The sequence below is a fragment of the Ornithodoros turicata genome, unplaced genomic scaffold (genome assembly GCF_037126465.1).
Source record: "Ornithodoros turicata isolate Travis unplaced genomic scaffold, ASM3712646v1 ctg00000915.1, whole genome shotgun sequence".
Lineage (NCBI taxonomy): Eukaryota > Metazoa > Arthropoda > Arachnida > Ixodida > Argasidae > Ornithodoros > Ornithodoros turicata.
Genome location: NW_026999417.1, coordinates 286,947 through 314,615, shown reverse-complemented (window position 1 = coordinate 314,615; position 27,669 = coordinate 286,947). Strand labels below are relative to the sequence as shown.

Genomic DNA, 27,669 nt, shown 5'->3' with positions numbered 1-27,669 from the left:
CAGGAGGAGTGCGTCCTGGGTCGACTTCATTGGGAACTGTGCCGACATTGGTCTGGAAAGTCTGTCGTAAAATGCAGGGAAAACATTTGACAGCACAGCCGGTGGTAGGACTCAAACCCACCACCTCCTAATCTTCCGCACGACCTTCGCAACCAACAAAGTGCGGACCCTTTTACCCACGCTGCTCTTTGCTAAGTATGTTCATAGGGCGTCTCACGTGATGTCGTCTGGCTACACGAATGCCGCGGAGTTACAGCGTAGATACTGTGCTGCCGAGCACAAACATAGGGTTGACAGATGTGCCGGAGGTGCTGCAGCGGGAGATGCAGACGCCGTGTTTCAAAATAAGGAAAGTAACAGGAGTGTGGCCGATATTAGTAAGTTTTAGTGCATCTACGCTATCGCCATTGCGTACGCAAAGGATAGCGGTGGTAGTCCTGCGCACGCGCAAAACAAAGACACACTGCGCAGAACCACCACGCTACCCTTTAAGAGGCCATACCACTCGGGGAGCAACTCTGATACACGATTTTCCCGATTCTAGATGGCGCCAGGCTCGCCGTCCTTATCATGCCGTACGCCTCCGACTCCTGAAATAATCCCCATTGAGCATGGTTGACCTCGCGAGTTTAAGGCGGTCCGCGCCCTCTGCGCTGTTTGTCGAGAGGTAAAGTGTCGGACTTCGCTACGAAAGGTCCGCAGTTCGATTCGAGGCATTCACGTCTCTTTGCTTGTCTCCTATTGCTATATGAGTACTTTATTTTTATTTTGTTGTTATATATTTATGCTACAATTATTGTTTTCACAAGTCACTGGCGCCTGTACTGACTGATTATGGAATTTTTAGTTGCTCTTCGTATTGTTTTACTAGTGCATACTTACTGTATGCCGACGTACAAGTGTGATCGGATAGTACGGATGCCGGTATCTCGGAGGCTCTCAACTGGATCTACCAGCGACTGTAAATTAGGCTATAAACATTGCCTGCACACAGCGCTTACAATGCCAGTCTGGAAAATCTATAGTGCTCGAAACGGTATTCCTTTTTTTTTCTGCACTCGCTTACATGCAATTTACCTTGATAATAACTCTATTATTGGTGCAAAAAATGACATTTTGATATGTATATTTCTGGTAAGTAAGCATTATCAAATATCCGAATTCATTTACAAGGCGTTGGTGCAAACGTCTTTTCAAAATTTCCGTCGTAGAACAGACTTCTTATTATTACCCGGAAACTTCAGTAACATATTTGAAAGGCTCCTTTCTCCCATGTTCTCCCTTCTTCTTCTTTCACCTTATACCCGCTCAGAAAAATGATGTCAGTCGACAACCCCAGTGACAGGGGACTCCCCTTCTTCTGGTGTGCCAGTTTGCAAAACCGTACAAAGCAGGTGAAGGGCGATAAAGGCTTCGGGTCGACACACGGAAACCAACCAAACAAGATATGGAAAGGTTGAGCGGCAAGACCTCGCAGGAATCGCAGCGAGAGTCACGATATTCCCAACACGGTCTTTTTTTTTTCCTGGACGCCAAGAGGAACGATTCGACAAAAAATAGAAGGACACAGAGTAGAAAAATAATAACAATGGTCACCTGACAACATAACAGGTTCTTGTTTGAGCATTGCAAAAAAGTGCAGTTCGGCCTCCTTATTATGGGGACAGGATAATATATGCCTTTTCTTTTTTTTTAGAAGAACTTCTGAAGCGTAAATTTTTACTCCAGATTTCGTTGTGTTGGATGCTGAGGTCTCAGTTAATTCAATCCAAACTTGACAACGTGAAATTCGGTCGGGGAAAAGCTGAAGAACTCGACGCCATGTGAGCCAAATTTATGCGTATTTTAGAAAAATCACTATTCTTGAAGGGCAACACAGATGCAATTACAAAATTGGGGTTTCCATAGATGAATATGAGCGCTAGTTGCCAAATGAAGGAATGATCATGGAGAAGTCGTTTCATATAATCAAAGCTCGCCCAAGATGCCGGATTTTCCTCCCCGGAAAATATTTCCCCAGGAAGAACCGTCCGTTTGATCAAATGCGGGACATTTGGTCGAAAGCCATTTGATCGAACACCGTTTGATCGAAACGGCGGCGGTCGTTTGATTGATTTTTTTTATTGCTTCGTTTGGAGCAGATGCATACTCTAAACAAGATTGAACTAAAGTTTTATATGGCTGTTAATACAATATCTGTATTTTATACTATGGCGAAATTTCCTTCTTAGCATTCAGACTTCGATTGCCTTTGGTGCACATATCACTATCCCATTTCGGATCCCAGCAATGAAAAGGGTGCCCAGAAGAAGCACAGACTATTGGCTGCTCCCAACTTGAAGACATTTTCTTCGGTATGTGTCCTACTGCTACGCGGGATACTTCCGCTTTGTTCTATTCAATTCAATTCAATTTTATTTCCTTTCGGATGGGAGAGAGTAAAAAGCCAGAAGGCTGTGCTGTTCGTGAATGACAAAGGTCTGCAAATAACCAGTGGTCTCCCCTCTTTAGCTAAAAAAAAAGCAAGAAACAAACAAACAAACAAGCAAAAAAGGAGAGGACACTGATTGCCTCATGCTCCATATGTTCGAGTCAAATATTACAGAAAAAGGGGTGCTAACGACACGCTGCGAGCTTCGAACTCCCTTCGAAAAAACGTCTTTCGAACAAACGGCGTCGATCAACCGGCTTTCGACCAAGCGGTCTTCGATCAAACGCCTTCTCCAAACAGCTTAGGATTTCGGAATATCCAGTTATAATGTGATGAGGACGATGCGATGGACTGTGGACGGTGAACTGTCAAAAACAAGCCTAAACTAACCTAACCCTAAAAACTAACCTAAGTTCCCACCGGGGACGATTTTTCCGTATCCCGGAAATTACAGGAGCGCCTTTGCGAAAAGCTGAGGAAACGGATCACAGCCGATCAAGTGCCATCACATTATTTGTTTAAATTGGGAGACGGGATTTTTTTAAATTAACATGCATGCTAATGCACAGTAAAACCATTGAACAAGGAACATAAATGTGGTTACACCCACTGCGCCGCTTGCATTGTGCCGATTACCTTCTGTTCCTCTCTCGCAAAGTTTGCTGAGTGCAGACAAAGCGGTAAGATTAGGAAGCGATTCTCCAACAACAAATCAATCTTGATGATTCAGTCTCTTCAGTCTCTTGATGATTCAGTCTCTTGATGATTCAGTCTCAAATCTTGATGAAATCAGTGATTCATCACTGGTGATATTCCAAGGTCCTGCTACCTTCTACTTATTTGTGGCAGCTATGTTCTTCTATTTCGCGTTCTTTTATAAAGGGGAGTACTACAGAATACGGAGCGCAATGACGCATTACCTTCTGGATTCGTATCAATGAAATGAAACGCAAATGCCCACTATCCTGAGGCTCTGACTTCACGCTCGTTGAACGTGGATATCGTCGGACGTAGTTCCCAACTCAACCGGAATACTAGTATTTTCATGTAAAGTTCTGTTTTGTTGTTGGTTGCGGTCAGACAATGATGTAGTAGTTGTTGTCTAATACTTTCCATGTTGATGAACCGTATTTTCAATGCAATAAAACCGCAATGAAACACCTGAATAAGTGGGTGTAGAGCTTTTATAACCCATAAACATCGGCCCAGAAAAAGATGTAAGGACAACTGTAACACCTGTGTCTGACCGACGGTAGAGAAATACTAGCATCTAGCGAACGATATCGCTAGCGAACTAATGCAGCGAACTACATCCATTTTATGTTGCTTGTTGAATGGAATGAAGATTTAACTACTCATTATTAACACATAAAAAAAAGAAAAAAGAACCCTATGTCTCCCAATTTCAACAAATCCGCAAACCGAACGATTACACTCGGTCGGCTGTGATGTGCTTCATCGGCTGTCTAGATTTCAGTTCTTACTTGCATCTATATTTCTAGGGCTTTTAATGCACAATTTTCCTCACTTTACCCACCACACACTTTCTTTTTGTAATAAACATGTTCTAGATTATTGTTTTTCATCTTCGCTGGCTAGTCTATTTGCGAGCACCAAATGCTATGCATTCCAGTTATTTGATTTCTAATACAATAGCCACAAAACTTTTTCATAATCTACACCACCCCATTCAGTGGTCATTCACTGGAGTGCTCACCCTGTGTCTCTTTGGCCTTTCCATTTTCAGCCTTCTGACAGTTCGGCGTTATGATTTTTTTGTCTTTTGGCTTTCGGCCTTTTGATAGTTCGGCGTTATGATTTTCGGCCTTTTGATAGGCTCAATCAGCCTAAATAAATGCAATGCATTTAGCAACAACTATTCAAGAAAAAAAAAAGGAACAAGAAAAAAGGAGAAGGAGGAAGCTGCTAAAACTCCTTGAACTCCATCTTCATGTATAAATCAACAAGATAAAATGAAAGGAACTTGACGCGCGACGAGGTCTCGGAGCACGATTTCCGTCTCATAATTGCGCTGATTATTACCCGGAAACTTCAGTACTATATTTTTAGACACTCCTTGGTTTTCACAGGGTACTTCACATTACACCAGACCTTTCGTTCAGCGTAGACACTAGTTCAGCGGAGAATCCCCAGTGACCCGGAGCTTTTCCTTATCTTCCTCAGAAGGCCTCGGCCCTTTGTTCGCCGTGCAAAGACAGACGGGTACAGGTTTTGGGGGAAGCCTATCAGAAGACCGAAAATCATAACGCCGAACTATCAGAAGGCCCAATGCCAAAAGGCCGAAAAATCATAACGCCGAACTATCATAAGGCCGAAAGTCAAAAGGCCGAAAAATCATAACTCCGAACTGTCAGAAGGCTGAAAGGCAGAGGGCCGAAAAATCATAAGGCCGAAAGTTAAAAGGCAGAAAATCAGAAGGCCGAAAATGGAAAGGCCAAACAGACAGAAGACCCTGAGAATGGGACTGTTCTTCTCATAAGATTATAAAAAAGTTTCCTGACTCTTGTATCAGAAATAGAATACTTAGAATGCGTAGCATTTGGTGCTCAGAAATAGACTGGCTAGAGAAAAAAATCTACAACATATTTACTACAAAAAAAAAGTGCCTCCTTGGTGAATACCAGTGAATGACTTGTACCACGCACTGAATGAATTGTAGAGGAGATGGCGTTTCTCTACATTTGGTGACCCGAACGTGATTTGAACAAGCAACCGTCTGAATCGCTTGCTATAGGGTTGTTGGGCTGGGCCAGAGGGCGCTCCTGATTACGGCAGTCAGCGCCACTTGTGGCGATAGTGCTAGGTTTTCCAAAGTAGCGTGTTCTCTGATCACGCACATGGTATGTGCTGTGTCAAAATGGCCAAGCTGTGTTGCGATTTTTATAAGGCAAAAGAGACCGGGGATTGTTTCCCCATCAAGTCGGAAGAAGGGAAACCGTCAATAGCGGCGCGTTTTTTGCGCATGGCAGAATATTATCGGAAAAGCTCGAAATACGAGTAAAATGCCGGTGCTCCCCAGATACCGTAGATCTACTAGCTCTGAGCGAAACCTAACTGAAGAATAAACCATGAATGCATACAGTTGAATATCTCTGGTTTCAAATGTTTTGCTCGGGCTTACGAAGAAGGTGTGAGAGCCTGTGGAGTAATGATTTATAAAATGAACGGAGCGAGCACTATGCATACTTGTCAGTAGCCAGTAGTTTGGTCTTTTTATCAGCGTTACATTCCCTCTTTGCTTACTCGAAACCACTTATCACATATCTGTGACTGTTTCGAAAGAGAATAATATGGGAGTCAGATCAGAACAATCATCAGAACAAAAATTTAAATGTCTTTGTGGCTGAGATTATTGGCTTTGAGGCGGTAACTTAATGAGAGACATGTCTCGAGTACAAACAACTTTCATAATCCAATGACCAATTGCAATGACTCCCGGTGGATCCTGCACAGGTCTGATCATTTTGGGATTTACATGCGCTCGTGACATCTCATACTTCTCCTATGCTTGCCAAGCACTCGCTGCCTAAGAATTTGTTCCACCTATATCTGTAGAATATGTAACTAATAATAAAAAAAAATTAATGCGTAATCCACATTACTCATGATTCTCACATAGTACTACGCAGCCCCAGGCATAGGTCTACGCATCGGTCTACGTCTACGACAGAATGGCGTAGACGCAGACGAGCTGCTGGACAAAATTCATTATACAAAAAAAAAAAAAAAAAAAAAACTGAGCGTGGAGCACGAAACAGATACAAAAGACCGAACAGCTCAAGTTTATAAGCTTGCACAATCACACAGCTATCAGCTTGAGTTTGAATGCAAAAAATAACAGAAAAACAGATATGATACAGGTACGCTCCGGTGTTCTTTGTGCAGTTCGTACATTTTATAACGGTAACGTGGTCCATGCTTTTATTTTTCCCGTTCCACGGGCCGTACATTCTCAGATATTACACGGAAGCAGGTGGAAGGTCGTTCACAGCGCACGTAATCACATTCGTCGCCCGACGAGTCTACTTTGAAACTTTGCCTCCCTGTACCACCAGGGCAGAAACGCGGCGCTAGTGTCGCGCTGCCAAACTCCAGGCGAACGTCCCTTTAATGTTCATCGTTGATTTACCCCTATATAAGATCTCTATGAAGAGATCTGTAGGATTTCTTTCATTTTTGCTTCGCCTGCAATTTTCTGTACCGTTCTATTTCAAGAACTGTATAATGACCACGCTTGTCCCTTGACACAGGAGCACAGTATATGATTTCTTCCAGAATAGTCATCAGTTGTCCCAGGTCATTCACTCGGCTACTCACCCTACTTATCGAAAGGCCGAACAATTAGGTGCGGTTTTGAGTCAGAGCTGATGATAGGGAAGTGGTTTTAGGAATGACAAAACAACAACTTTATTTTCGACCATGGAGAGTGGGGAGTTTCATCGCCACAGGCGACACTCTACCCCATTGCTGGATGGAATGGGGGGAATAAAATAACGAGCCCCTTCACAATAACGATCGTTGTCCGATGGTGTCCAGAAATTTCAGAAGAGCTTTGAGCGCAAAGCGTTGCTGGGCTGGATTGGGCCAGGGACCAAGCAATTTCGATAGGGAGAAAGGGCGAGAGTCCAGCTGACGAAGAGACTCGGAGAGTGTGGTTCGGGAAGGTTCGTAGTGAGGGCAATGAAGAAGAATGTGCTCCAGATCCTCAAGGGCACCACAGTGGCAGCAGGTGGGAGAGTCAACTTGTCTCAGGCGGTAACGCCACTGAGCTGTAAAGGCCACATCGAGGCGCATTCGGTGGATTAATGCAGCATCTTGACGAGAGGTGTTTCGTGGCATGCGGAAAGCGAGCGTGGGATCAACTCTGTTCAACATAGAGGGGGGAAGAATGTCGGTTGTCCGTTGGCGGGAAGCCAGGAGTGTCACTAGGCGTCGCAGAATGGAACGGCGGTCTCCTCTCAGCAGAACAATGCGGGTCCGTTTCCGATACGAGAGTGCTGCTTCTGCGGCGCTGTCGGCCTGCTCGTTCCCCACGACACCACAATGGGCTGGAACCCACTGGAGAACTAGCCTGTGGTCTGCGGCGTAGATAGTGTGGTAAGCCATTAGCACGTCTGTGACTAGGGGTGCGGATGGGCCTCGTATTCCGGAATTTTCAATTGCTTGAAGGGCAGATTTGGAGTCTGTAAAGACTGCCCATTCCCGGGGTGGAAAATCAGCGATGTGTTGTAGAAAGAAAAGGATGACATAGAGTTCCGCAGCTGTGGAGGAGGTTGGATGTGAGAGGCGTCTTCCGTGCACGACGCCTTCGGATGGAATGACGAAGGCTGAGGCGGACTTGTTGTTTCGGGATGCGCCATCAGTATATGCTGCCGTAAACGTAGAAAACTGCTCGTCTACCAGAGCATGAAAACTGGCTCGGAGGACTTGAGGGGGGACCTGATCTCTTCTTTCCAGAACGTTTGGGAGGCGTACAAAAGTGGGCGGTACCGGTAGAGACCAGGGGGCTTCCGGCGGTATAGTGTCCTTAGTTATGAAGCCAGTGAGAGACTGGCGTGTCCTCTGCGCTACTCGATAGAAGTCGCTTTCAGGGCGGTATCGAATTTTCCTGAGTAGCGGGGAATGTGAGCACGCAAACGGAGGTAGTGCCGAGCCGTTTCCCGTTCACGGAGAACTTCAATCGGGAGCTCACCAGCTTCAGCCAGTACTTGCCGTGTTTCAGCCATTCTTGGAACTCCGAGGCATCGACGAAGGCTTCGAGCAAACAGGGACCGAAGTGTATTTAATGAAGTTGTTGATATCCTGTGCAGAATAGGAAGGCTGTAAAGCACAGTTGCCCTCACCACCTTAGGAATGACTGAGGTTGAAGCCGTTGTTGAAAATGGGATGAGAATGGGAAATGTCATCGCATAGCTCGTAATTTTTCATTTTAACTTATTGCTATTGTGTAAAATAAACACATACAATAACACAGTGGTTCATATGTCTACTTTTCCTTTTTGTTTTCCCCTAAGTGATCGAAAGTACGTTATTAACGCGAAGTTCGGTAAAATAATTTATTTGCTGTATGAATTCACAACAAGTCTATCCTACTTAATTTGTAGAGCTAATTTTTTATCGCAGTTGGAATAAAAGTTTTCGTATCCTGGGTTCCTTATATTTCGGTCTTCTGATAGTTCGGTTTTCTGAATTTTCGGCCTTCTGATTGTTCGGTGTTTTGATTTTTCGGTCTTCTGGTTTTCGGCCTTGTGATTGTTCGGTGTTTTGATTTTTCGGCCTTTGATTTTCGGCCTTCTGATAATTCCGCCTTATGAGTTTCAGCCTTATGATTGCCACCCGGTTATGGATCATCCAACGTGCAACTAGCAAGGATTGTCAAAAGATGGAAAATCCAGGGAACCGGTATCGAAAAATTGGCCGTATCTCAAAATAACGTGATCGAAGTCCCCGTTGAAAAATAAACCACTGTAAATAAATGTTATCTGGCTATTTCTGCGCGGAAACTTCCAAAGCCCACTTAGACTAACCTGATTATGAAAATGCAAACACCGAACTTTTACTAACCTAACAATCAACTAACTAACGTGCTGTTCCGTCGCGTCCGTTTCATTTATCTCTTATTTTTTTTTTATTTATGTATTTCCGGAATAGCAAGCCGACGTCCCGTTTTGCTGACCTTTAGCCTGTTTTCTTTCTTTTTTTTTCCTTTTCGTCTAATAAATATATCCCCTCTCCACCGTCGCTGTCGTTGGTTGTCGTTGGTTTTCCTTGCTTCACGAACATGAATTTGGGTTCCGGAAAAGACTGTTGCTCATTGCGGAAATAATTGTGCAGCGGCCGCTTGATGGATTTTTCTTATTGGTTCACGTGGAGCGTTCATGAAAAAAAAAGACAAAAATAAAAATAAATCGATCAATAAAAGAAAGAAAGAGAAACAACAAATAAATCTGCAGTTCTAAGTGCCGTTATCCTAAGAAACGTTTATCTGTGTGTAATCCGCTTGCTGGCTGTTTCAACATTACGAACATTACAGGGCAGTCCTGTTGAACGTTACTGGAATGTTTGTGAAGTCGGCCTTCCACTAACCGTAAATACGAGAGATTCTCGTTAGCCTTACGAGACAGTTGACTGAGTAAGCACAAACCCGAAACGGCAAAATCGAGCAAATTGACGTTTCATGTGAAGCTAATAAACTCATCTCACTTCTCTATAAGCCCACCGAAAAAAGAAGAGGTTTGTTGGTCTCGGTGGTCTTTTACACGGGCCGCGACAATGCTGGCTCGTCTACCAAACGTCACCCCCCCCCCCCCGACAATGCTGGCTGATGATAATCCCTTTACGAGCAGCTAAGTAAGCTTTTGTTCTGGCCTCCAATGCCATGCCCTAAGTCAGCTGCCCATGAAAGAAAAGAGGAGAGAGTGAGCACTACGGTGCGCGTGCGCGCCACATGGTTGGCGATGGGTACGGTCAAATTGTCCCGCGCGGTTTTTCCTGTGCTACTGCTAGACGGCGACACAGAATGACGCGGTTTACGGGACTTTGAGACGGTATTTATCCGTACTCACATTTCATGCTTTTTTATAAAAACGGAAACTGGTAGACATATAAATTAGATGTCTATCGATTCCTGAAATATTTCCAGAGAAAGTAAATGGAAAGTTTTTTTCGAAGTGGCTATAGAAGTTTAATAAAAACCTGTTCACAGAGGGAGGAGAAAAATTGTGTATTTTTTTCGCATTCGTGACGTCGCTGTAAAATACATACGACATGTCTGATAAATCTAGTAGCATAATTCTCTTCATCTCGTCTTCCACTTTATGATAAAAGCACCCGCGTCAAAATCTGCGCGGCGGTTACCGAGAAAAAGCATACAAAATGTGCCATAGGAAATACATTGGAACGGAGAGCTGGTATGCCCTCTTAAGGTACGCAAAGGCGATAGCGTACGTAAGTATAGCGTCATGGTTCAGCGCAATGCGCGAAACTCTGTTTTGCCCGTGCGCAGAACCACCAATATTATCCCTTACATAGGAAAAGGCGATAGCGTAGGATGCGCGAAACTCACTAGTGCCAGGAGGCGGCAAAGCGTGCGGCAATTACACTCAGCCAGATGCTCAGAAATGCGCACCAAAGAGTACAGCTTCAGTAACATCAAAAAGCAGCGAAGGAGTTTGCAGACGAAAGCCGTGTTTCTGCACGAGGCTCATGGCGACCTATGGTCGGGCTTGCCGTTCAGCCGCACGCAAATCGTCACAGCACAGGGACCGCTCTTCGTCTGTTGCAGTGCTGTCGCATTTCGTACGCGTCTGGCAGTGCGCAAAACGACGCTACGAAACGACGGTTTTCGCAACGATTTTCTTTTTTTTTCTTTTCTTTTTTTTTGTTATTACCAAAGTAGTAGCGAATGTATTTTGCAACGCAATGGGATAAATCCGACGTGCGCCTTCTGTTTCTGTCAAAAGAACGTGAGGTTGACTTTGCAAATTTCGGAGATATTGGAAAATTCAATTTCTCGCGAATTAAATTTGATCAAAATGCTCAGAAATAATAGCAACACCTCCCTCGAGATAAACAGCGTCGTTCATACAATAAAACGATTTTTATCACGTTTGCTGAAACACCCTATATATGTCCCCAAACCTTGTTGCTGCTGGATCCCAAGCTTCACGATCACAGAGATGTGGCCGATATCTACACTGTCAGGGCCTATCTGAGGTGTTTCTATGTGGCCTCAGCTGGAGTGCCCAACAAGATACCCACATGTTCTGCAGTTGCTGCGGTCTGTTTTCCTAAGCAGTCCTCAACTAAACGCAACTTTAGGAAAAGATACAGCGTCCCTGAAGTGACAGAGAGAACACCCCCGACGCTCTAACCCCGGGAGAACTATTGCTGACCTATAAAGTAGTTAATTACAAGTAATTCACTTGCTGCAATTAATTACATTCTAGTAATTAATTATTTCCAGAATTACACTCAATGTTATATAATTGTAACTTTACTGAATTATTTAACAAGCAATTTCTAATGCATACCGAATCTTCCATCTACTCTGTATGCGATTCGAGACATAACCTCATTTGAAACATTCAATCCTTTTCGCAATGTCAGCGAGTTTGACTTATTCACGAAAGACTCGAAAGACAAATTTATTGTGTCGGACCCGTGTATCACTGTGTCACTCATCACACATCACGTCACTCCGACAAAGAAGCCCCCCACACACAAACCGAGGGTCTGGATCCGCCCTTGATCTTTCGGTGAAGTGAAGTGAGGTGAGGTGAGGTGAGGTGCGGTGCGTGCATGGCCGATGGGCCGTACTTCACCCTTGCCACACTACCGTTCCGAAGACGGACGGAGTTCGCATTTCAATCGGCATGATGCAGTGCAGAACGCAAAGCCATGCCGAAACAAGCCTGAGCATGGTCAACACGAAAAACATAAACATACGTGTATATGTTCGTGTTTTTCACGTTGCCCATGCTGAGGCTTGTTTTGTCATGGGTTTCGTCCACCAGCTTGCCTGCGTTTACGCTATTTGATCAATCACGAAAGCAAAGCCATGATTTATATCTGTGGCGCGAGTATTATTTGTTGTGAGCTGCAGCACGAAGGTGGCTCTATTTTATGATGTCATCCCTAATAAAGTACCCACTTTACCTGAAAAAAAAAAAGAAAACAGGTATTTTGTGCACTGCTTTCATACCAAGAGCAATGAAAAACATTGCATATATTGAGTATTTATACTGTATACACTATTTCTAAGATTTTCTCTTCATAATGCATATTTCGAGAGTTTTTAGTGCATATTTTGTCCGCGTTCTAGTGACCAGCAAGTGGATCGTGCAGCATAAGCAGCGGTTCGGAGAACCTTCAAAAAGCGAGAAAGAGAGAAACTGATGTTCTGAGGCTGGAACAACATAGAGGGGACAGATACAGGGGACAGATTGTTCCAGCCTCAGAACATCAGTTTCTCTCTTGTTCAACAGGTGCCGCTTGCGTCGATTTCCGTCGTATGAATGTGTGTATGAGTGAGCAAAAAATGTATGAGTGAAAAGGAGGGTTAGTGAGAGTGAGTGGCTGGTTTGTCGTCCCTTCAGCTAACGCACCCCGAAAGTCGCTGGAGAGGCGTGTTAGCTTAGCTCAATTGGTAGAGCCCTGGACCGGTAATCCAGAAGATGTGGGTTCGATCCCTACAGCTGGCTAACCTTTTCAGTGACTTTCATCTTTCTTCAAGAAGCGTTTAGCCCATACAATGGCTCCACTCCCGAATGCACATTGCTTTATCCCAACACTGGCTATTAACCACAAACGGTCACAGATCTGTCCGCGACATTCCAGTTCATTCCAGTTGGTGTCCAAATGACACAATACTTTATTTTTTTTTAAATCCGATAAGCTGTGCATTGCCTTCAAAAATCTCTGCATCGCTTCCACGCAGACTAAATAACAAAGGCGCGGTTTCTCAACTATGAGCGTAATTTCATTTTAAAAGCGTTCATATACTAGACAAAAGCGATTTTGTACATACCAGGTCTGGAATTTCACCTTACCTTTACAAAGCCTCAGCGTTAGTGACGTTTAAATGCGACAGTTCCACGGGATTGTACTTGCCTATACTTTTCTGTTGGGAGGTATTCCCGGATTCTCGGAGCATGCGCGCACACTGTACGTCCACTCGCAGCGCCACGGAGTCGGTGCCTGACAGTTCTAGAAATGTCACGCAGGAAGCTACAACCAAGGGATCTTCGAAATGGAGATGGGTCATTCGCAAAGCTGCCTTCAAAGCTGCTTTAAGCCTGAAAACGTTATAAGACAATATTATTGACAGACCAAAATTCTATATCAAATCACAGGCAATGAGAGATGTTGGAAGCGACCTGCTGGTCAGAGCCAATAGTGCTTTCGTTAGTAACGCAAACACATTCAAAGAAAGGCTCGTCTGAGGTCAGTTGACAGACTGCCCTTCACACAACACAACACAACAAACAACAACATTGTGCAAACAACAACTTTATTTTGAGATGATGATGAATGGAATTTTGATCGTCAGGGGCGATGCTCTACCCACTGACTACCCACGTCAATTGTAAAAAGCTGGATCGCGGATAGGGAGCGCGAACGTGCGGCCACCGCTACCTGTCGTCGTGCGTCATTCGATACACCCGATGGCCCGAGGTCGTTCCCATGCAAGATTGCACGGCCGACACCGTCGCGCGTGCCTTCCTCTCTTCTTGGATATCGCGTTTCGGTGTTCCTTCCCAGATAACCATGGACAGAGGAAGGCAGTTCGAATCTCGCCTCTTTACTGGACTCTCGCAATTGCTTGGTACGAATCGTTGCCGGACTGCGGCTTATCACCCCAGCGCCAATGGAATAGTCGAACGGCTGCACAGACACCTCGAGGCGGCAATTATGGCCTACGAGGACCGCTCCAATTAATCGTATATACTCAGACTTCGCACCTCGTGGAAGGAATACCTTGGCTGTACGTCTGCGGAGCTCGTCTATGGCACCAACCGTTCTCGCCCCTCGCAGTTCTTCGACGCCTCGGCCCCCACTCATGTTGCGCCCACTGACTACATTGACCACCTTCGCAGGCACTTCTCTCATGTCAAACCCACTCCCACCAGAGCACATCAGCCATACAAAACGTTCGTCCCCCCACACCTTTCATCCGGACGGACGGACGCCCTACGGAAGTCCCTACAACCCCCTTACAGTGGCCCCTACCACGGCTTGGACCGCCGCCCCAAGTACTACGTTCTCGACTACAACGGGCGCCGCGAAACCACTGCCATCGAGAGACTTAAGCACGCTTTCACTGACTCGTCCACCCCAACGCCCCCTTTTCCCTCGCCGACACTGTCAGGCCTAACCCTGGCTCTTCTAGACGACCCAAGCGCGTATCCTGGAGCGCCCCCGTCGCTTCTGAGGGGAGGGGTACTGTGGCGAGGAGGAAGAAGCCCGGTGCTCCGCCACCACGTGAATAAAGGTTCGAGCTCAGTGCTCGAAGTGTTTGTGCCTCAACCGCCTGACGTCTCGTCTGTCCATACTTTCTTCTTTGAGGTGTTTGCATATCTAGCTTTACTACTTGTGAAAATATTGGAAGAACTTCAGCAAAGTTCAGGCATTATATTGTGACTATATTGACATAGGCAAGCAAGCTAGTTGAAATTGTTGTATCTGCAACCGTGCGGATATTGAGTATATCCGCACATCCGCAGTCACTGTATTTGTAGGACACAGACCACATGGCGAAAAAGCAGACCACATTGTTCAAAAGGGATGACAACTTCGACACCATTTTGAATCCTTGGCGTTAATTGTGGCTCCACATGGGGGGACGTCGGCAGAGGCACTAATTACTTATATGCGGGTAAAATGCGAATTTGCACGCGAACTGCAGAGCTGCGCAGTTTTCAAAATGTTAGATTCCTATCTGCAAGCCACGATAGGTTACTCGCGCGGATCCGCGGGTATAACCGCACACGCTCACACCTCCAGCTATGGGCATAGTAATGTGCCAAAAAGACGAAAGGAATATAAGGAAGGATCGACGCAGTGGCGTGGTCAACAGAATCAGCAGAGAACTGAACTCACTCACAAACGCAAGGCCTGGGCATAGAGATTGGCTTTGTCCTCAACAATACCCCCTCCGCGAGAGAAGGGAACGGAAAACACACATGCATTGGAAGCGGCTTCATGACAAGGGGTGTGATGGCTGTAGATAAACTGTCTGAGAATAGGAGCACAGGATTCCCTGTCCTGGAGCTTGGTTCTGAAGGACAGTGCACCGCGCTCCAGGACCTCAAATGGACCATCGTGAAGTCGCTGTAGGGGACTTCCGAACAGCATCGCATCGGACAAAGACAAGCTTATAGGCATCAAGGCTGGTTGCGTAGTAAGTGAAGTGTGAAGTGGAGACCCTGGTGGCAACCGGGCATGGCAGGGACATTTTTTGGCGCAACCTGCTGACTAATTGCACGGTAGGCTTATGGTCATGAGCTGTAGGTGAGAGGAAATTGACTGGCAAGTCCAAGGTTGCTCTGTAAATTAACTCCACCATGTAACATTTGATGTCTTCTTTAACGACACGGTGAAGGCACAGAAGAACAAAGGGTAAATGATAACTCAGTTGTTGGAATTGGGGTACGCGTGGACTTGATTTGATGGTGCCATTGTTCAACGAGGCCGTTGGCCGCGGGATGATATGGCATTGTTGTGAGGTGAGCTTACTCGAAAAGGCAGGTAAAGCTACTGGAAAAGTCGGGACTCGAATTGTCATGGTGATTCGAAATCGCACACCAATCCTGGCGATCCACACTACAACAAGTGCTCGAGCAGCAGTTTCTGTCGAGCTGTCTGCTATAGGAATGGCTACGAGACAACGAGTGAACCAGTTGGCGATTGTTACAGTGTACTTCTCGCAGCGAGATGGAGGTAAGCAGCCCACGAGACCAAGATGCAGATGTTCGAAACGAGTGTCCGGCATAGGAAAGTCAACAAGTGGGCAAGTGCTGTGGCGATGGATCTTGGAGGCTTGACACGGTGCACAGGGCTGCACCTAGTTGCGTATGTCAGCACGCATACCAGGACAAACGCAGCGAGAACAGATGAGGCACAGTGATGCGCAGATGCCAGGGTTTGAGAGGTTATGAAGACGGTTGAAAACGATGTGGTGAAAGGAGAACGGCAGGTAAGGTCGTGGCTGTTCGGAGGACACCGAACTGCACCACCGGTGAGTTTTGATCAATGGAGCTGCACGCATTGCAAACGTTAGTAAAGCTGAGGTAGCGTGGACAACTCGGGATCACAGTCTTGAGAATATGTGAGGTCGTGCAAATCGAGTATGGCAGACGCAGTTGATGGCATGCGCATCAGTCATTTGCAACGGGATTGAAGTGTCGCTTGAGTGGTGGATGTGAGATGTAAATTCCAGGATAAATCATATATGACATATCTCTCGCGTTGACAGACCAATTCCAGGTGAGCGGAAAACTCCAATAAGTGGTTTGTGATCTGTGAAAAGTCGCGCCTCGACGAAGAAACAGAAATACTTGACCGCTTCAAATGCAGCAAGGCGTTCTTGGCCAAAGGTATACTGTAACAGTGTTGAGTAGTGTTCAAAACCCTGGAAAAGAAGGCCAGTGGAGCCAAACTCCCGTTACGAACTGCTGAAGAACTGAATCCACTGCAGCATTTGAAGCATCTACCACGGTGGCAGTATGGGCAGATGGATGGGGGTAAGCTAACAAAGTAACTTCAGCCAATAGAGTATTGGCCTTCCAGAAAAACGGCGGAGGTGGAGGCCGTCCAAGTAAGGGAAGCATGGGGGTTTATATGTTGAGATAGCAGGTCGGTGAGAGACTGCGGTACCTTGGCACAGTTAAGTAAGAACCGGAGATAAAATTTTGTAAGTCCCCACGCAGGCTGCTGGGGAAACCGGTGAATTGCGGCCAGTTTGTGTAGCAGATGACGAATGCCATCCTTATCAACTTGATCACCAAGAAAAAGAAGGTGGTTGCGTGTTCAAATCACGTTCGGGTCACTGCTTTGTGGAAGGATCAACGCACTGTGGTCAAAGGCAGCAGCAGAAAATACGTACTGAACTAACTCACGAACGCGAGGTCCGTGCCTTGAGATCGGCTTTGTCTTTGTCCCCTACAAATATGAGACTCAGTGACCCAAATGCTAGGAGAAACGGGTCAGAAAAATAAATGTGCCGTTGTTAGCCAGCTAGAATTTTGTGAGACATGAAATAAGTGCTTGAGGGGTTGAGAAACCACACGGATAGAACTTTGTCCCTGGCAGGGTCTATATGCCTCACTCCACGCACTTCGTACGCAAAGCCCCACCTCCCAAGCGGTACAGCCCGTTGGCAGCGGCGCGCACCGATGACGGGCGAAGATCTTGACAAATTGAGCGCGTGCCGCCTCCCGGCAACGGTCCTACGCACGTTCTGCAACACTGGGAAGACGAAGGCCCAATCGAAATTTCCGGTACTTGCTCCCGACTCTTTCCCGACACCATCCCATTAGCCTGCTCTCCACGCATTCCGCTGTAGATTTTTTATTTGCTTATAGAAATTGATGAACGGTAAACAGAAGTAATCTGAATAACGTTTTATTAAAGGGCACTAAAATGCAAACACAAGTTCATTTCAAATTAGGTTACCCGCTATGTTAATTTCGTACTTGTTATCATAATTCAAAACTCTGATTCCGTTACGGAGCCACAATCGAAGTTATACCGGATCTTTCTTACTTCGGTGCTAAGCAGTGAACGTCGTTTCAGCTAGGGCGTCGGTGTTTTTTTAGTCCGTGCTGCGCGTGCACACGCGTGCCACGTCATGGAGCAGTCCCGGCGAAAAACATAGTACGCGTTGCGAAGCGGAGTGGCGTCGCTGTCCAAAGTACGTGAAGATAAATGCTGTCAGTGGGAACATTCGCGAGAACTGTTGAGGGCTACAATTCAGTGAATCGGTATTCAACAATGCCGCAGTGCGCATCATGCCGCGCATATACAGAACACTACCATCGGACCCATTTCAAATGCAAACGATAGGTATGCGGGCGCTTATTATGCTTTCTCATTGGATGCCGCCAACCTTTGCCTCCTCGGGATACCATTCGTTGCCGCCAAAGACAGCTCTGTTTTCATCGCGGTTTTGTTCTAAACGGTAGCGCTGTGTGAACTAATTTTGCTTGCATTATACTAATTGAAACACGGACTTTCATGTGAGAGCAGGTTGTTTTTGCATTTTAGCGCCCCTTTAAGACATGGTGCACTATATACAGGGTGTCTCGGTTAAATCATCGGGCTCAATAATTCGCGAACGGGTGCACCAATCGACGAACACTCTTTTTTACAAGTATCTATCTGTCTGACACCACCTACAAGCTGATCACCGTGTGAATGAGTGGGAGGCGCTCATTATTTAAATAAAAATTAAAATGAGTTTCGTGAAAAACCATTACTTCTAAAGCAGGACGCTGTCGACATTAAAATGCGTACTGCCCCTTTTGGGACCTTCAGTGGACACCTTTTAGAGAAAAATCTGCCACCAAAGCGTGTCATTTGTTGCAGTAATCAAATGGTTTCGGTTAACATATTTTTGTCGCGGATGGTCGCGGTGAAGCGCAAAAGAACGCTTTTCAACTCCCTTATCCACCAATGAATTACGTCCTTTTGCGCTTCACCGCGAGCAGCCGCGACAAAATATGTAAGCCGAAACCAATTAATTACTGCAACAAATGACCCGCTTTTTTTTTTGGCAGATTTTTCTCTAAAAGGTATCCACTGAAGGTTCCAAAAGGGGTACGGCCCATTTTAATGCCGACAGCGCCCTGCTTTAGAAGTTATGTTTTTTACGAAACTCATTCGAATTTTTGAATTTGAGAGCATCCCACTCATTCATACGGTGCGCAGCTTGTAGGTTGTGCAAGCCAAATACTTGTAAAAAAGGAAGTTCTTCGGTTGGTGCACCCGTTCGCGAATTATTTAGCACGGGGGTTTAACTGAGATACCCGGTATGCAGGGTCTTTTTTATACAGATTTTTTTCATTCAAAACTATAAGGGCTATAGACATCCTGTTTTCACTTCTATCATCTCTGGGCCGGCGGACGTTCTTGGCCATCTGTTGCTCAACCGTCGGATGACTAATTACCTAAAAATCGTTAATTAACTTTTTAATTATGAAAGTACAAGATCGTCCCAATGAGAACATCTGGTCCCTTCAGCCACCTGATACCGTTTCCGTTTTCAGAACAAAAATCCGTTCGATAGATCACCCGCAAGAAATTCGTGAATGAACACCATTTTTTTCTCTATTTTGTGCATTGCGCATCTTCGGAGACACGTCTTTCCTTCACCTCTAATATGAGAGGGCGAAAGAGCTCACTAACGCCTGTTGTGTCTTGGGAAAATATTAAAAGAAAGCAGAAAATGCAACCCAAGATAACGGCAGTTCGGATAGCGTCACCGATACATTTCTTTTTGTTTTGTTTCTCAAAATTAGAGCTCATCTTCAACTCATGAGGCACCACTGTGCTCCTTCACCGTTCCACATTATTCATGTTTCGGAAACACGCCATTGTAGTTACGATGGTCGCCACGCAGACGTGCAGTTCCACCTGAGAATGCATTGCGCTGTCGGCGTGCTGTCATGTCGAATACCGCTAAGGGTGGCGCTGTCACACCAGAGCAATGCTCCCTGAATAGATGTCACATGGTCCCTACCCAGCGCTTTGACATGCGTTCTCCAGGCATTTGATACCAAAGTAACAAGGTATGGGCAGAGAGAAGAATGAAATGTTGTGCAATGCTTGACTAGGTAAGTTAGCTAAGAAGCGACAAAGCAAGGCTGTTATTGAAGAAACAAACATAGTGCTAAGGAAATGTGACATGGACGGAGTAGACCGGACAACGCACTCGCTACCGAGACGTTATTAACAAAGAAACAAGGTTTTTATATGTTGTATCCCAGTCTCTTAGCATTATTGCTACACAATGACGTGCACTCGGACCCTCCTCGCATTTTCCATAGCATCCATTGCATTCCATAGCCTGACTCTGAATAGTAAATGTGTGAACGCATACGTGGTTGATGGAAAGGTTAGCAAGTACCAAGTAGATGAACTTGAGGCACATGCAGATGCATAAGATGGGCAATTTTTGAATAAAAGCGCTAGCTATCCAACTGTGTACCACCATCATTTAACATGTAGTGTAGTGAAGTGTAGTTCACTTCCAGACACTTTTCAATCATCGTTTAATACTCTAGTATGGGCATATCAGAGAGCAAGAGCTGTGAAAGAGAAATGCATGCAACCAAGTCCGAGCAGATTTTTTTCATTTCTGAAACTTGCTAAGCATTTAGACATTTTTGCTGGTACGAAGGTCATCCTACCAGCAACACACTCAAATCAGCTTAGTAAACGTCGAACTCATTGTTTCTCTCAGGACAACACACCTTTTGCTGCTGATTGTATGCTGCCCAACCAAGTGCTGTGTGAGATGCTTCAAATATGCGAAGCAGGGTCTTCCCCGAAAGAAATAATAGGTAGGGGAGAGTTTCTCCTTCAGTCCACATGACTCCATCAGAGCAGGATGAGAGAAGTGTGGATGTATCACGGCATCTGAAAAGATCAACCATGAGCATGAGCCTTCTCATCCTCGCAAATACTCCTCAATGTAGTTTTCTTTCTTTTGCATAGCGATACACCGTGACTAATGAGCAGTTAAAAGATGTGATCGTGTTCTTAGCGTACACAAGATCTTCTGAAAGAACGACATGACTAGGGACATGAATGTCGGCATGCTTTCTCGTTACCACATGAAACATGACTTGAAAATGAAACATCACTAGCCTTGTGGCCACTCTCAAGTGTAGGAGAAAGATGAGGATGGTTTGTGTAATGATATTTCCCGGCTTTATGTTGTGGCGACCCGTGTTCGACGATGAAGACGTGCCCCAGCTACCGCGCGCTAGTGCGCCAGGCAGCCAGTTCTACCGCCACCGTGTTAGCGTGAGGCGATGAACATCTGTCAGCTGACATTCCATCACCGCCGGTCAGACACCAGTTTCTCTATATTTTGTGAACCGAACAAAGAGCTCCACGTTCGCCGTAATTCGGCCCAGTACCATCCCGAATTTTCGCAAGGCCACATTCGAAGTCATCACTGAAGGTCCGGTACATCGTTCTTCCGAGGAACCCTAGGCGGCGACGTCAATTCACCGCGACTCAATCAATGGACTCCATCGCAACGCCTGGGGGCTCAATCATTCTTCACCCATCTAGCTCCCCCAGCACTCCCCTGGCGGCAACACTTCGAGCTCACGAACCGGTTTCTGTACTGTCGCCCCCTTGCTGCATTCCTTCGGCCCACCTGCCTGCACGCCGTTTCGGCCCGCCCCTGGAACCTGCACGGCCAATGCCCGTTCAACACCTCAAGTTGCAAGCACAAGACACAAGCCCAGTCGTCCCTCTTCCATATGTCGCCCTTCTGTAGGTTGGTCCTCCCTGATGCGTTTTGACGCACAGGTATCCGTTTCGTTGGTCTGTATTGGTCAGTTACCATGAGAACGAGCTAACGGAGAGCTCCCACGCACGGATGTACAAGAGTTCGCAACCAGGTCCCCCAAGGTCGCCATTTTCCCATGTATTTGTTCCTATCCCGATGCGTGCAATGCTGGAGGCCGCCCTTAGATACCCCATTGTTACCAGACGTTGGCTTGCGTAAATTGTAGCGCGCTAAAGATCCAGTTGAAGCACAATCCAAGCCAGGCCAAGCCACCGAAGGAGAAATGGACGACTGCAGCGCCTGCGGCGCCTGGTACGACAGGTACGCTATGTGATGCACGCAGCCGTGCACTAGATCCTTCCGATCGCTCAACACGTTTAAAAACGGACCAAAAAGTGAAACACGACAGAGAAAGTTGTTATACGCGTTTTATTTGGACATATAAAGACTAGATTCATTCGCAGAAACAACAAAAACATTTTGCCGCTAAACTTAGCGCGCTGAAGTGATCCGGAACGGCAACAGTGGGGTATCTAGTGGCGGCCTTCTTCGTTGCACGCTTTTCCGAGGTGAGTTTGGGGGACCTGTTCGCAACGGCTCATCTCTTCCGCACAGCAGCGCCTTCGACGCAGCAAGGAGACCAATCAGAGCGGCGAACCTGACGCATGCGCAGTTTGTACTTGGTAGGTAAACAGCAATGGCGGCCAACGGAGCAGCGTTGTGTGGTTTTGTGGAGGTGCTACATTGGGCGTTGCAGTGCAATAAATGCTTTGCAGTGAAATAGAGGTGACAAGACGAGGCTAGATTATAAAGGCAGTGCAGCGTTAAAACGTGTGTTCTTGTTTCCTTCGATTTCTGCTGCAAGAGTAGCGCCGCCGAGGAATACTGGGCCACAAGAAATCTAGCGAAAGCGTCGATGAGCGTCACCGTTTCCGGATCTTCTATATCGAGGCACCGCAGCACGCAAACAAAACACTTTTAAAACACTATGTTCCATCGTAGTGCCTTCGCTGTGGCTTCGTCCGTGCTGCATGGACATGCACTAAACGCACGTCGGTGCGCTTCGTCGACCACATGTGTCAACCGACGGATGTAGGTCCGTGGCAGTGCGAACATGTCAACGCATTGCGCTGCGTTGATGCGTGCCAAGGGAACGGATACCTGTGCGCCAAAACGCGCCAGTGAGGATCAACCTTTTCTCCTCTTCGCTTATCCCACACAGACCTCAACCGCAAGCTCTGCACCGCTCTGCGTCTGAGGGGGGACTGATGTAGCGGCCTGTGGACGACGAAGACGTGCCTCTGCTGCAGCGCGCCACTGGTCCTGTCAGCCAATTCTACGGGCGCCGTCCTAGCATGAGGCCACGAACGTCTGCCTGCTGGGACATTACATAACCGCTGGTCAGGACTCATGCAGAGGAACATCATTTCCTCTATAATGTCGTGGGGCAACTGTGATCATGAATGCCAAGGTAGAGGTGCGTCAGTGGATTGATTTTCAATATAAATTCATGAATATTGATAGTAATCTTATCTAACACTTCTAGGTCCTGTAAGACCAGACAATAAGCAAACTCAACTGATTAATCAATCAACTATATGCACGTTCAGCGTCTGCGACCTCTCTGCATCTCAGACCTGCAAAATCCTCTCGCCTTCAACCAGTCCTGCAAAGCTCTGAGCTATCGTGAAAAGCCACAAAAGCTGCCCTTCCCAAGCAACGCCCATTCGCACAATCGCCCTCAGAAGAAACTTACCAAAGACTGAGGTCGCAACTGCCTTCCTGGCAAAGATGAACAAGCTTCCACACCCTCCACGAGCGCGCTCCATCAAAAAACTCTTCTAACAACAACAGTAGACAGCCGAACGGCCTCCCACTCGAACATGATTTCTCACTACAAGAACTGGACAGCGCCATCAAAACTGCAGCAGCAAGGCACACATCCCCTGGGCCAGCCAAGATATCCTACAAATGCCTCGCAATCCTGGGACCAAAAGCAAAGGATATGCTTCTAAATATCTACAACGAAAGTTGGCGAACAGGAAGCATACCTGAAGATTGGAAAGTGACAAGAGTCATCCCAGTAAGGAAAGCGGAAATACCGAAGGAGGAAATCGCATCCTACACGCACATCAGTGTTACAAGATGTGGCCACAGTGATGGAGAGGATGATTCTCACACGCATGCAGTGGTGGCTGGGCCACAACAGCGGCCTTCCCGAAGAACTAGTCAGTTTGCGACACGCACGTTGCACAACCGACTCTATCACCGACCTGGTTACAGACGCCCAGTACAACAAAGCCCTCTCGATCGTTACAATAGAAGCATTCCTGGATATAAAGAGTGCGTTCGACACTGTCAGCCTCCCCATATACTACAGGCCGTCAACAGCTCTGGATTGCAAGGACGCACCTCCACGTGGATAAAAGAATTCCTGCAAGACAGAAAGGTGTTCATGGTCACTACAGATGGCACAACAGACTCGCTCACACAAAAGGGTGTACTACAAAGGGCAGTGCTCAGTCCAACGTTATTTAACCTCCTGGTCGCGGAACTACCGCGAATAATGCCCCACCGAGTCAAGATCACAGTATACGCGGATGATATATGCATCTGGACAAGCGGAAGGAACCTTGGATTCATCCAACAAATCCTTGAACATGCCCTATAAACCACTGCCATCTTCCGGGAAGAGCGCGCATTTGACTTAGCAATAGACAAGACGGTGTACCTACCATTCACACCAAAAAGGCTGAAGAACTTCCAGCTATCTATGTATAGGGTGCCAATACGGCGAGTGCGATGGTATAAGTTCCTGTAAGTGACGCTAGACAGTGACCTCACATGGACCGAAGAAGTGAAAGCCTTCGCAGAAAGAACACAGTACACGAATGGGATGAGTACACTTGGAGGATGTCACAAAGGCAACAGTTAAGCACTCCGTTCCCTCCCCCTTGGGCTAATTAGGCAAGCTTTAGCGTACAGCACCCCACATCTGCACGCCCTCTCCATAACCAAGAAGCCAACCTTGAAGCCAACCAAGAAGCCAACCTCGAGCGCACGCTCAGTCTGAGCCTTCGAACATGCCTGGGAGCTCCCAGGACGTCAAGAACTGCTCTCGTCCTGGCAGAAGCAAGGAAACCCCCCCCCCCCATTCAAGTACACAGGAAGCAACAAACAGAACGGCACCTGATCCGCCTCCTGACAAGCACAGCGCCCACCCACCGGTACAGAAAATCAAGAAACGACACAAGTGCACAGCCCACAAAGCGCTCCGTCACGTCGAACGGTCCCTTCCCATCAGGACACTGCCCCCTGGCTGCTTACAACGCCGCCAACATACACGGCAGTCCTTGGGATAGGAAAGAAGAGCGAAGCGCCAATCGAGGCCCTCAAGCGCACCGCAATCGCCCACCCTGAAGAAAAATACCCCGGCTTCACCTTCATCTACATCGACGGCTGCTCGGCTCACGGAAACATTCGCCAGTGCCTTCAGAGTCAACGACACAACAAAGGAATACCGGCTGTCGCACTCCATATCTTCCAGAGCAGCAGAGCTACATGCCATCCTAAAGGCCCTCCGCCACATTGACAAGTGTACGCCGAGCAGCTGGGTCATCTCCACTGATTCCAAGGCAATCACAAAGAAGGATTCTACAGACCTCCTAACCTACAACATCGCCAAGGCACACACAACCTCCTCAAGTGAAGGCCACAGCATCAGCCTGCAATGGATCCCCGGAAACGGAAGAGCCGATAAAGCGGCAAAAGGCGCACTTGACAAACAAACTAGCAGCTGTGCCTTTCACCAAGAAGAACCCTACTCGTCAAGGGAACAAGTAAGCGCTCAAAAAATATGTGGAAACAAGCGCTACGACAGTCCGACTACCTGACGCCCATCGACCCCGACATGCAAGCGTTTCATTCCGCATGACGTCGGACGAAGCTTCCAGGCGGCAATCCACCGGGTGCGACTTGGAGCCCTACATGCGGCAACCACTCAACATTGACTGGGACTGATGCCCTCCAACGAATGTAGAACATCCAAAGTGCCCGAACAGACGAACGAACGAAGTACCGTACCGTCTCCGCTGTTGCTGCGTGCGACGGGAAGCCGGTACGCGCGTTAGTGATGGACGACACTATCGAAACGTTCGATACTATCGATGGTTTTTGACTATCGATTGTCCAACTATCGAGTGAGCCGGGATTTCGATAGTATCGCGATAGTTTTTCGGACTATCGGACTATCGATAGTATCGTGACATATAGGTGGTGCACTTCACCGAGGTTCACGTCGCGTAAGCAAAGCCAATCCAATCCAGCACACCTTCTGAATTCGCGTTTTGCTCCTGCCTGCAACCCATCAATACTTTATTCACTCCGAATTAAAATTTTACCTTGTTTCAGTTTGAAAACGAAACTTTCCGCTAAATTTGCGTTTCACTCCTGCAAACTGCCAATATTTTCTTCACTCAAAATTTAAAATTTTAGCATGTTCCTTTTGAGAACAAAACTTTCTGAATTCGCGTTTCGCTCCTGCAAACTATCCATAGTTTATTCACTATGAATTTATAATTTCAGCATGTTTCTTTTCAAAAGTGAAACCTTCTGAGTTCACGCTTCGCTCCAGCAAACTATCAATAGTTCGCTCACTGCGAATTTAAAATTTTTGTTGTTTCTTTTGCGAACGAAACTTTCTCAATTCGCTTTTGCTCCAGCAAACTATCAATAGTTTGTTCACTCCAAATTAAAATTTTGAGCAGGTTTCTTTTGAAAACGAAACTTTCTGATTTGAAATATTTTTCTTTTGATCCGAAACTATAGTGGCGTTTTCCTCAGCGTTCAACAGTGACAACGCCAAAATTCCGACGCGGATTGGTGGCGTTGTTCCTGTGCAGTTTGATGTAACACATGGCAAGAGCAGACAACGCATATTGAGAGCGTTCCGGGATTCCCTATCTGGAAACGTGAGCGCCCTTTGGTGCGGACAAGACTAATCACACACATTCCTGCTTCGAATTACGTTGTTATGGATCCCATTACCATTGAGCCCTTCGGGGTTAAAAAAGTCATCGAATCGTTAAACTATCATCACGTTCCGGTGCAGACGGTATCAATTCAAACAGCCATTAGAAGAGGGTTGTCTACCGAGTGATCGGAAAACCGGAAAGGTCGTTCGCCTTCACAAACCCGGCGACAAACATTCTCCAGCTAACTATTGTCTAATATCTCTCATCAGCATCTCATGCAAGGTTCTTGAGCAGGTCATGTATTCCCACTTGGTACTGCTCCCTGAATCTAATTCTTTTTTTCATCACAGTCAGCATGAATTTCGGAAATCATTCTCCTGCCAAACTCAACTGTTATCTTTCGTACATGACTTGAGCCTTGCTCTTGACAATGGGTCCCAGACCGATTGCATATTTCTAGACTTATCGAAGGCATTTGACGAGATATCTCATCGTCTCCTCCTCCATAAACTCAGCGCACTTAATATTGATACTAACGCATCAACGCTCAACGCATCGAGAGTCAACATTGCAGTTCAGAAATCTCAGAAACGAAACTAGACGACAACCTGTATACATCCGCCATGTTGGAGTATAGATGCGCCACCTACAGGTCATGCAAACCGCGAATATTGACGGTGTCGATTAAAATCTCACCAGTTGTGAGTCTGCAAGCGGTTTAACCCTCTGTCTTCGTCTTTTGCTGCAGTACCATTATGAAACTGTACCAACTCCTCCTGTACAGTCTTTTGATAAAAAATATCGCGTACAGTACGGAGCAAATTTGTGTGCTAATCATCCAGTTAAGGTACCTTTTACTTACTTACCGGTTATTTGCACAACGCGTTCCGAACTGGATTTTTTTAGATGGCTTTCTGTGCTGTCTGATTTCTGTGCTGTCGCTGTAAAATCGTGCTCTGATCGCCTTAGTCATGGTCATGGATGACGTAGAAGGCAGCTTTTTGCTGTCTCGGTCTCATATGAAGGATGTGCAAATGCACGTGTTCTGGGGTCACAGGCCGCGCTTGTACAGTGACACCAAGAAACGATTGTGCGGTGGTCACACGAGACGCACTGCTTAGGCAACCCGAGACAGCCGAAAATGTGATGACCATGTATGCAGTGTTGAACTGCGTCGGTCCTTGCCCACCCAGTATCAAATGACATGCTGTGCTTTCGGG

At 46.5% G+C, this 27,669-nt stretch overlaps 1 protein-coding gene across 3 annotated transcripts in view; it reads right to left on the bottom strand.

Annotated features, from left to right (window-relative positions):
- The window catches only part of LOC135375679 (spatacsin-like), a 504,414-nt gene that overhangs the window by 218,632 nt on the left and 258,113 nt on the right, over positions 1-27,669 (bottom strand). For all 3 annotated transcript variants that reach the window (XM_064608337.1, XM_064608338.1, XM_064608339.1), the window contains 2 exons: positions 20,425-20,590; positions 13,064-13,248 (listed from right to left, as the gene is read on the bottom strand). In XM_064608337.1, coding sequence (XP_064464407.1) covers positions 13,064-13,248; positions 20,425-20,590 — 351 coding nt within the window. The remainder of the gene's footprint in view (positions 1-13,063; positions 13,249-20,424; positions 20,591-27,669) is intronic.